At 28.6% G+C, this 12252-nt stretch overlaps 1 protein-coding gene and 1 non-coding gene across 2 annotated transcripts; one reads left to right on the top strand and one right to left on the bottom strand.

Moving 5' to 3' along the window:
* Positions 1–572: 572 nt before the first annotated feature.
* On the bottom strand, positions 573–3901 carry BX663DRAFT_544279 (uncharacterized protein; the record flags this gene model as incomplete). The annotated part of the gene is made up of 10 exons (XM_051530886.1): positions 573–768; positions 869–1015; positions 1073–2108; positions 2185–2339; positions 2419–2660; positions 2722–2799; positions 2856–3135; positions 3199–3230; positions 3291–3479; positions 3872–3901. The coding sequence occupies 10 exons, from the start codon at positions 3899–3901 to the stop codon at positions 648–650; spliced, it is 2310 nt and encodes a 769-aa protein (XP_051381077.1). The 3' UTR covers positions 573–647.
* Positions 3902–8714: 4813 nt separating this feature from the next.
* On the top strand, positions 8715–8786 carry BX663DRAFT_t89. Its single transcript has one exon. It is a non-coding gene; the product is annotated as a tRNA-Asp (tRNA).
* Positions 8787–12252: the final 3466 nt, after the last annotated feature.

A 12252-nucleotide genomic window follows, 5' to 3' on the forward strand; every position in this document is an offset into this window, starting at 1 on the left:
CTACAAGAAATTATATTTTCATGTACGATGTTAGTTAATTATTGCAAATATAGGCTGTTATACTAAATGAACAATAATGACAAAGAGATATTAATAAATATTTTACAATGATTTCTAAAAAAAAAAAAAAAAAAAAAAAAAAAAAAAAAAAAAAAAAAAATGATTAATCGTTTAGGGGCATCTTTTAATTGTATTTTTGGATTCTATATTAAAGGCTGACTTTTTGATTTATTTATATTAGACAAAGTATTTCTTTGTTTAAAAGCATTATGTATCAACCTGGTTTATCAGATGGTGAGCAACCTTTTTTATTACTCAAACAATACTACCTATAATAAGATAAATATCTATTATTACTATTATTTTATTTACCTAGTTCCTCCACTAAAACTTCTCATATTTACGATCTTAATTGTCCCTGTCATTCACTTTTTTAATCTTTATTCTTCAAAAGTGTTTCTTGACTGTTACTTCTCTTTCTCCTGAACTAACTCGAGCGAAAAAAAAAAGACTTGATAAATTTATTAAGAACTCAAAAAAAAAAAAAAAAAAAAAAAAAAAAAAAAAAAACTCTTCCCTTTATGTTTGCTTATACATAAAATAATTGTGTATATGTATTAAGTTACTTTAATAAAAATGAATGGTTATTATTTCACATAAAATCCTTGACTTTCTTCAATAGCAGTTAATAGCATTTTCTCTAATTTTTCTTTGGTATGATACTTGTATAATATTAATTGATTGAAACAAGTATGAGCTGAAGGTAATCTATTAAACACATACATTAGTTAAATTAAAAAAAAAAAAAAAAAAAAAAAAAAAAAAAAAAGCTTATACAATTATTATTATTATTATTATTATTATTTACCTGTCACTATCACCATTATTTCCACATACAATTTGAAGATGCATTTGTGTTGTTCCTGTTGCAGGTATACGATCACTTCCTGTAACAAACATAAGCAGCTTTCGTTGTGTTTCTGGTTTCATAGCCTTTACAATACTCCAAAAATTCCTGTTGTTAAAAAGTAAATTACTCTTTCTCCATGGTATTTTTAATTCCTATACTTACGCAATAGTTTCTTCATTCTCATGAAATCCTATGTAATCGGTCTGCCCTTTGAGTTCGTCAATTGCTAAAGGCTCATCACTACCTCGTATAAGTAATTCAATTTCTTCGGGACGAAATAAAGATAATGCATTACCACCACACACAAGATAAAAGCCTCGCTTAAATGCTCCAAACTGACGCTTAATACTTTTATTAAGCAAAAAGTCAACATAAAGCGAAACGAATTCTTGTTTATTCTTTTGTGTAACCATTACTTGATCTCCACCATGAATAAGTGGCACACATTGACGTTCACCAAATGCTTCAATTTCTACTATAAATGATCTACAGAACACCTCTTCAACATGACCTTCAAAATCTAATAATTGCTGAAGACCTTTTGCTAAAGTAGGTCGAAATGCTTTAAGATCAGACAGATTAACTGGTAAATTCAATAATTTTTTATAACATGCTAAGGGTAAATGAATATCAAGGATTGTAGAATTGTAAATGGCAAGACCAAGAACAACTCCCACAAGAAAGAATTGGTCTTCAGTTTCAAAGCTCGATGGATTAAACCAGCACAAGTTAGAATCCTCATCGTATGTAAACATACCATACTGAGGATCAAATAAAGATCTTACTAACAATAAAAACCATTCTTTTCTTAAACCACCAGCATCGACACCGTCCTCGCCTATAAATTCGATACGTAACGATTTCTTCAGATCTAATTCATTTTGTGCCAATTGTCGTAATGAATCATCGATTAAGTTATCTCTTGATACGCGAAGAACAAGATAGGGATTGGATACTTTTTGATGAAATATCATATTAAAAAATGCTTCTCTCCATTTAGTTTCCATTTGTTGTTTAGCATCAGACTCCACAATTTTCATTTTTGATCCCATGCTGAGTAAAAAGGGATATTGACAAAAGGCAAACTTTCCAGACTGTGCTTGCCATAATTCAAAGTCACCCATTAAATTGATACAATCTGCCATAGTATTATAAAATTCGGATATATGAACTTTGTTTGATCGATGATTACTAGTAACTATAAATAATATATGTATATAGATATGTATGTATGTATATTAAGGATTGTTATGCACATAAAAACAGGATCTTACATAATAACGCCATCACTCGTGCTGCACTAACTGTCTTCCAATCTGATTCATAGGCTATAGGTAATCCTAGCTTACTGCGTCTTGCCCTCGATATACGATGGCTTAAGAATGCATGAATGAGATTAATTTTGGCTTGAAAATTTTTTACAGAATAACTAAATAAAAAGAAATATTTCTATAGTTGAGTTAACGCTTCCATGTAATTGTGTTTCTTTTGTTTTGTTTTGTTTTCACCTTGAAAACCAATGAACTAATCCATAATGACAATCATTATTGAGACAACTTAAAATTCCAAAAACTCGTTTTAATAAATTATGATGATATTTTGTTTCTGCAGGAAAATTATGCTGCGCTAATAAAGGATTCTCTAATATAATTATCAGAAATCGAATATCGGACACCTTCTTTAATGGAACAGTTGGTCTTTTTAATAGCTTATCAATTGCAGACATCATGGCTCGAATCACATTAGTAGGCTATTTAATAAAAATCGACAAGCATTATTATAGACACATGATATTTACTAATGATACATACTAATCTTAATATAATTCTATAAGCATCTATTGTATCATTCATATCAATACCACTATGTTCTAAGCTTGTTTCTTGTCCCTAAATAAAATGGGTTAGCTATTTAGAAATAATAATAAAAAAAGGGGAGTCCTTACATTAAGAAAGCTATTATTTAAGGAAGCCCAACTACTGAATACTGACTCTACTATCTTTTCAATTGGTTCATAGATCCTCTCTTTTTCTTTCTCATCAATGGGTATATTTTTAGATCTTTTGGCTCTTTCTTTTAGTTTGCATTCATAAATTGATTTTTTTAATTGTTTAAGTGTAAGTGGTTGAGTGGAGGATTGCTTACGAAGATAAGGTTTAAGGTCATTTATCGTATCACATACTGGGCATCGGAAGCGAGAAACAGTATACGGATATTTTAATTCACTTTATAACCAAGAAGAAAATTAGAAAGAGCAACGAAAAAGACTTTTCATAACGATGTTTTACCTATTACAACACAAACACTTTCCTATTACAAACTTTTTTTATATATATAAATAAAATATTTTTGCTATTTATTAACGCTAATCAAGACTTACTAATGAGTTAATCTCTTCTCGGGAGTTATGGATTGTTGCATTCTCAACTGTTGATGAATTATTTTTTATAGATAAAGCTTGTAACTGATTTATTGCTGAACAATAGTTATTAGCTGTAGAGTTTGTATTATTTGAATTCAAACTATTAATTGCATTCGAAGAATTTTTAGCATTCTCTGAATCTGTCATCTATTGTACTGTACAATTTTTAAAAAAATAAAATAAAATAAAATAAAAAATAAAGGAACAGAAAAAAAAGGAATGTAAAATCTGAGTAATTTTTGTACTTGTAAAAAAAAAAAAAAAAAAAAAAAAAAAAAAAAAAAAAAAAAAAAAAAAAAAATCTTTTTAAGGGGTATTTGATATGCGTAAAATATGTACAAAAATAAAAGAAATAATAAAATAAATGGAGTATTAAATGATCTTAAGTAATGAGAGTGTAGTTATTATTATTAGATAGAGACTTGAACAAACTAATCATCACACATATATATGCATCTTTAATGAGAAGAATAAAATTGAAACAAGGAACGGAATAATAGATAATATCAATCTTAAGCAATCTTTGAAGAATAAGTTACCCGTAAGTAGGTAAACAAGAAAAATGACATGGAGAAATCATAAAGCTAGTGGTTTATATAGGTATGTGGATCAACCAGTATATTAATAAATAAGATATATGATGGATTTTTGGTATAGCCTTCATGAAAGTATACCATAAAATAAAGCTATAGTTTTTTTACTTATTCTAAATTCTGCTACGGCTGGCAAGAGTTTATAATGTTGGTAAAGCGTATTATTATCTTATAGAAGTGAACTGTTTGAAAATAACATATTACAACCATAAACTAAACATATCGTTTGACAGACAAATTGAATTTTATAAAAGGATAATTTAACTATATTTTGAAATCATCATCTTCTTTGAAAAATTACTCTTTTATCTTTTAAACGTATTTTTTAAAAGTATTATCTTAATTACAGTCTGGGAAAAGTATGCAATCGTAGAAAAAAAAAATATAAACAAGCCTTAAAATTATTCAGCCAGTTGAGTACTTTTTTATCTCACACAACTTGATAATCTTTTTAATATTGTCATCTGTTAGTCTTTAACTACCCTTTTTTAATTCATATTTTATATATGTATTTTTTTTTCCTTTAAAAAAAAAGATCGAAATTCTAATATCTTCAACCTGAAGATTGGTCCTGTTACATGCATCAAAGGTCTTTTATACGTATATTTTATGTCACTTTACAGTTTTTGAATAAACTATATAATTGTATATAAAGACACAAACAAATTTATCTAAAAATCCTTATACTCTATTATACATTTGCCTTTAATAAGTACTGAGACTCTCACTAAGTCTCATAGACATTGGCCCTTAATTTAAATGTTTAGAATTTTGTAAAGTATGATATCTTATAAACTGAATTGGTAAAAACTGAAAAAGATGTTGTACCATCTGATATGTCTAGTATAGCATGTATGTGAGGTATAAAATAGTTATCTTTTACCATAAAACCATTCAGCTTTTGAAAATTAATCAACAAACATAATTTCACATCTTTCTTGAAAACAAATAATACAAGAAATGTGATGTATCCTTAGCAATAAAGATAAAGACAAAATAAAAAATTAGAAAAAGACTATAAATGATTATTTAAAGATAGCTAAAAAAAAAACTAATTCTAACTATCTTTTCATTTTATTATTGAAAAGAGTTTATACCATAAATTTAAATATCATTATCTAAGGTGCGCTTATGGGTTACTATAGAAGTAATTAAGAGTACGAATCAAAGCTTGGTTCCTAATACACAACATTTATTCAATACAATAGATGTTCGTATAAATTATTTTTATTCTTGTTAATTAAAGATGTTCAAATATAACTTGATCCAGTCAAATACTGTTCCGATAGTTTTTGTTCTTACATATTTTGGTCTGTAAGTACTTGTGCAACTCGTGATGATACATACAAATATTTATTAATATCTATGTTTGGATAATATATTTTAGGCGTGTGGCCTTATCATGAACTGACTTATAATGTCATGTTTCTTGATTAAACACATGGATTATAGAATTATTCAAGGAATTCTATCTAGATCCTCCTGAAAAACTCTCTTAATTCACTCCATAAAACAATATTAAAAACTTCTAATACTTCATTATCTATAACATATCTTATTCGGTCGTTGTCATGGTTGTAAGATTTATAACTTAATTCAATAAGATAAAGATAAAAAAAGAATAAGACAGAATAAATCTGTGAAAACTTTGTATAAAACTTTTATTATCAATAAAAAATTTAAAATAAAACTTAAAACTTAATTTCTAAAAGATGAGTGCAAAATAGATCCTTATTGATTTCTTGTGGAGAACGGGTTACTTCGCGACAGGAACAGAATGAAGATATCTTGAAAGAAGAATATTTTCCCATAGAATAATTAAAGTTATTGTGTTTGAGCTCTAGTCTTTGCCCTGATTAAGAATTAATCTAATAAATATTAAATTATTGGTGTTTGATCTAGCCGGTTATTTTTCTTGAAATCGAATAATGAAATCTCGTTTGTTCATACTTGTGAATGATATAGGAAAGACATTTTTGACATATAGATTTATATTCTAACCAGCTTCTTTATATTATATTCATTTCTCAATGTACTACTTAAATGAATTTCATTATATTATATAGTGTATTCAATTAGAATAGAGTTCTCATAGATAGTATATGATTATATTTATAAGTTAGTATTTTAGACAATATTAAATAATAATATATATATATGATTAATAGGTATAATCTATAATTCATATACAGTGACTCACAAAACTGTTCACGAATTTGCAAATTTTACATAATTAGTGACATTTATTAGTTATGTTATATATCAACAGTATATAAAACTTATATTTTTAGAGAGCTTAAGACTCGGACATTTTATGTATAGAAAAGTTTGATAGAAAAAATTTATTAATTATTATTGAACCGGCTTTCAAATTACAGTATACAGCGTGAACAGTTTTGTGAGGCCCTAACGAAACTGCTAATTATGAAGAAATTGAGGGTTCAGTACTTCGTCCAGTAACCTTTCGCCTTGATACACTCTTCTATACGATGTGGCATACTTTCAATAACCTTTCGGCATTCTTCTATAGTGATTACCTTATACCATATATGTACTACCCGTTCATATAGCTCATTCATGCCTTTTGGAGGCGTATCATATTCATTTAGACGAATCTTTAATAAACGCCACATGTTTTCGATTGGATTCAAGTCAGGAGACTGTGCAGGCCAATCCATAAGCTGATAATCTTGTCTATTTAGGTATTCTAGGACTACAGTTGACGTATGCTTTGAGTCATTATCTTGTTGGAAAATGATTTGGTCACGTCTGAGGTTCAATTGTTCACATGTATGCTGAATAGTATATGATAAATCTTCCTCCAAAATGCTTTTATAGACATAACGGTCCATTGTTCCTTCGACCTTGCAAATCCAACCTACACCTGCGTAGGTAATGGCGCTCCAAAACATTAGACCGCCTCCACCATGCTTTCGTGTTTGCTTGACATGCTGCGGCTGAAGCGTCTCACCGTCTCGTATCCATACCCAGACACGTCCATCAGAATTAAATCTGTTTATTTTTGTTTCATCAGACCATACTTCACGCTTCCAATCGTCTATAGTCCAATTGCGATGTGCAAGACACCATTCAAGTCTCTTTTTTGCATTTGTATCGCTTAGGGCAGGCTTCTTTTCCTTTTCGAAAGATCCCAAACCAGCTTCTTTTAGGGCTCGACGAATAGTCTCAACACTGACATCAATGCTATAATCCATTTTCAGTTGTTTTTGGACTTGAACCGCATTTTCTAGACGCCCTTTGGTTACTAAATGCACACAATGCCTTTTATCTGCTGTAGACAAGATACTGCGCCTTCCGCCTTTATTCTTGTCTCTGTTATTGCAATTTTGTTTTCCAATTTTGGATACTGCACCAAGACTAATTCCAACCCTTTTAGCTACTTCTCAGGTGCTGGCTCCAGATTTCAAGAGAGAAATAACACTATCACGTTGATCTGTAGTAATTCCAGCCATATTCAATAAACGTACCTCTATATGTAAGTTAAAACCTAGTAATATAGAGTAAAAATGATATAAAATTAAGTCTGAACAAGAAGCTGAACTATGGCTGAGTATAAGCCCGATATGGGGTAATTACCAAGTTGTGGTAACGACTTTTTAATTTTTTAATACACGGCCACAAAACTGTTCACACGGACATGTTAATTTGAAAGCCAGATTTTAGACTCCGTAGTCATCCAGTTAAAATAGTATGATTATATATAAACTAAGCAGATGTCAAGCTTTTGAATGACATATTATATGTGAATCTACTGTGTTAACTTTGAATGTTAATTTTTGCATATCTGTAAAATTTTGGAAAACGTGAACAGTTTTGTGAGTCACTGTATCTTTATCATTAATAACTCCTTACACTATGTTTTTCTTATCATTATTTTGTAGAGTTAGTATTTATTATTGTTTTGAGTATAAAGATAAGGAAGAAGATAAGACAAGTCTGTGAAAACTTCGTATAGTTTTAATAAAGATAAAATAATACAAAAATTGTACACCAGAAAATAATATGAAAAAATGACGAGTGCTATTTATATGTTTTTGTAAGGTAAGTCATATTGATAGGAGTGTGATTTAGATAAGTGAATACTGCTATAATAAAGCCTTTATGCACAAATATGCACAAATTTTATCTCCGAATAACTCTGCATGCATTATGCAGATTTCTGCCTGAGCTGTTGCTGATATTAAAAATATACACGATTATTGTCTTTGGGATAAGCAACGCGTTAATATTAGTTTACAGTGAATATTCCCTCTATAACAATATACAACATTATGGATGTATATATAATATGTATGACTTGTATCAATAATTATGTAATTGAATATAACAGTCATAAATCTATTGAATTCTTATTATTATATAATACGATGTATATAATTATTTTTAATGCTCGAATACTCTAACAATGACTATTATTAAAACTGAGTGTAGAATGAATATTATGCTGTGAAGTACAATACACTGGTTTTATTCGAATAAACTCTTTATTATTTAAATAAATGATAGTTTATTTCTTTTAACTTAGTTGTAAATACGACTACAATCATAGCAATAACATATTCAAGTGCACTATATGATCTATTATGACGATTAATATTATTGAATTAAACTATAAATCTTACAACCATGTCGAAGCTTCTTTTTTTTATTAAAGATGGAAAGAAAAATACAAAAATTATATAAACAGCCCCGAGAACTAACAAGTCACGTGACCGCTGAATTTCTATACAAACTATGATGATTATCAAAGACCGACTCAATAACAAGATCTTCGGTAGTATAGTGGTGAGTATCCCCGCCTGTCACGCGGGAGACCGGGGTTCAATTCCCCGCCGGAGAGTTTCTTTTTAATTTTTTTTTCATGTCTGTAGTGCTTCCTTCCAAAGTTTTGGCAATAACTTTAATAGGTAACTTATGAACATATGTATTTATACAATTTGAATAAAGTAGAAAAAGAAAATGTCTTTTATAGAACATATTAGTGTAGTTCCTTTCTATATTTTATTCTGGTAATTTACAGGCCAGTTTAATACTTCGTATGATTACCTTTAGCTTTGATAACAGCCCCAATATATTTTTTGGGGGTGTTTCATAAGCAACAAGCTTGCACTTGAGATAAAACCATATGTTCTCAAGTGGATTCAGATCCTGTAAGTAGGAGGACTAATCTAATACATTTATTTAACTTAGTTCCAAGAATTTTTGTATGTATTTTGATGTATGTTTTGGATCGTTATCCTTCAACAGGAAAACATCCTCCAATTTTAACCATCATCTTTCAAAGATTTTATAAAGTCACCATCAAGTATTTCGCAATAATAATTGCAAGCCCATCCCGTCCTATATCTTGGTAATAAAGCCAGGATCATGTTGTGTAAAGCAGCTCCACAATATTAAACTCACACCTCCACCTTCGTATTTATAGTTAGCATTATGATCTCTAAGGGGCTCACCTCTTTTGGCCCACGCCCACTGCTTTCCATTCAATCCTAAATGATTTATTTTTGTTTCGTCGCTGAAAATAATTTTTTTCTAGTCTTCAACCGTCCAACTTTTATAAGCTTTTGCTCATTTCAGTTGATTCTACTTTCGCTCATTAGTTGATAGTAATACAAACTTTCTTGATCTTAGAATCGAAATCAGATATCTTGAGGAATCTATGAGTAGTCTAAGCTGAAATGTCAATACCTTGACCTTATAGGCTCCTGACTGCTTCAACTGTTGCAGTAGAATAACCAGTATAGAACGATCTGACAATCAATCTACCAAGATGTTTAGAGATTAATCTTGAGTGTTCGTTTTTTTTTTTTTATTACATGCAATGCCATAAGCCTTAGCAATTCTTCCGACAGTAATGTTAGAAATAGTTAAACTTTTTGCAATTGCTCTATGGGACCTCTTAACTTTGAGCTTAGCTAAAATATCATTTTTTTTTTGTCGTAAGGAATTGGATGCATGTTAGAAATTAGTTAAATGAAGAGATGTCGTGAATGACTTTGAAGAATTATAGTCTAACGCAGAGAGGAAAAAAAAAATATGTTTTTATTGCTAAAATCAGTTTATTATGACTTAGTAAACATTTAAAGTTATAAAACTGGGAAAAAAAATCAGATAAAAGCTATTATATGAAAAGCCCATTTCAATTGACTCAATTATGCGAAATCCCAGATGAAGGAATGAGCGATTGGAATGTTTACTCTAATTAACAAAACGAATAGAGTTGGGACCTCAAGGTGCATCATTGGATAGCTTAAATCATCTAGTTTTTGAAGCAGTATAGAAAAAAAAATTAGTAAAACAAATCTATAGAAAAGCAACATAAAAAAAGATGGAAAATTATGAAAACCAAAAACATTATAACCCTTTTGTGAGTTACTATATCTACAGTTTATATTCAATTGAAGAAATAATGTAGGCTTTTTTATTCTATATTATTCAGATATTTAAATAAACTATATTATTGTAGTAACAACGCTATTTACTGTTCTAAAAAAATACAAAATAATATGAAAATATACTATGGTGATTACCGTCGTCCTTCGTGTGGCTTTGAAGCAAGATAACGATAATAATATAAAATAAGTTCAAATTATAAGACGTCCTTCTTTACTAACAGGTTTGTTTTTTCTTTAATCTATATATAGTCCCTTTTGAGAAGAAACGATGTTACTACTATGTAAATAATGTATATAATACAAATTAAATACGTTTATATAATATTATCGTAATCAACAAGAATACATAACAATTAAATGAACTTTTTTCTTTTTTCTTTTTTCTCTTTATCCTTAAAACAAAGTAGTAAATAACAGATTTATGATATATACATTGTATTATAGTTTCAGCATATTTTTCATAAACCAGTTAATGATGGTTAAATAGTTTACTTTGTAATATAAATTACGAATATTCAATAAAAGACTAAACATCGTATCTTATTGAATATAAAAATAATTTTTTAACTATTAACATAATATATATTATTTTAGACCTGTGTAAGTAAGACTGTATTTTATAATATATCATTATTTACTATTGGTAGGCTATACTTCTTTTATATAATAACGCGTCAATATTAGAAATATATTGTTTTGTCTCTGTAATATAATCAAGATGAGCCTTGTTATTCAGAGTAATATGTAGAACTTGAAACCTTTTATATTATTTATTTTCAGTATGGAGGAGTATTTATGTCTTATATTTGGTTCCTTTATTTTGCTTTTTCATAAAGCGCCTTCTGGAGAGATTCAACAGAGTATTAAAAAGTTGAAAATAAATTAAATGTATCTTTTTTTTTTTTTTTTTTTTTTTTTTTTTTTTTTTTTGGGGGGGGAGAAGCAAAAGGTAGGAGATTTTTATTAAAAAAAATGATATCACTACTATACAGTTTTATTTCTGTAAATGGAACGAATTAGATCTCTAATATCTGTGCAGTGCATTTTTCAACATACCAAAAATAGAAAAAAATAAGCTATCACATAATAATAAATTTTATATTTAATTCAGTCTTCTTTCAATTAATAATGTATGTTATTTCTTTTTTAGCAAAAATCGTATAACGCGTTTCTACTGACCTGACAGAATACAATAGATTATCATATATAATGTTTATTGATTTCATATGTGCATTTTTCCTTTTTTTTTCTTTTTTTATTTTTATTTACTTGTTGTGATAACAGAAGCAGAAAAAAAAAGTTCACGAGGATATGTGTCAATGTATACACTAAAAGAGGCAATCGTAATGGAGTTATAAAACATTAAATTTATATATTATATAAATTCCTTTCATTGTGATAATCTTTTTTTTTTTTCCCGGGAAAAAAAGACATATTATGGGAAGACCCAGTGATTTTTAAGCATAGTAGCTTTTGACGGATTGCAATTCCCGTAAGTTTTTCGAACCAAGTTTTTCCTCAAGAAAAAAAAAAAAAACTAAATTATAAAAAAAAAAACTAATATCCGGATTAAAATTGTGTTCTGATAACGAACAATACATAAGACATTCATAAATGCTTTTCACCAATCATTTTTAATAAAAAGGTTTCGGGCAGTAGAGAATAAAACCTTCCTTACGTCTATCAGCTGTTTTTTTATTTATAATCAGTATCAGTGCGGAGTGTAATTCAAAAAGTAAAAAGGGGGAAGGGCATAAGATAAGTTAATCTATTTTAGGCAAGTCGTTAGACTCCAAACCTTGATATTTCTTTATTTGGAACTTATTTCCAGAATAGAAATAAATTTCCCACAATAATCAACATAGGTCAAGAGAGCGTGAGAAATGATTTGCTAGAATAGTTTCCCATTTT

The sequence above is a fragment of the Cokeromyces recurvatus genome (genome assembly GCF_025118155.1).
Source record: "Cokeromyces recurvatus strain NRRL 2243 chromosome Unknown BX663scaffold_19, whole genome shotgun sequence".
NCBI lineage: Eukaryota > Fungi > Mucoromycota > Mucoromycetes > Mucorales > Mucoraceae > Cokeromyces > Cokeromyces recurvatus.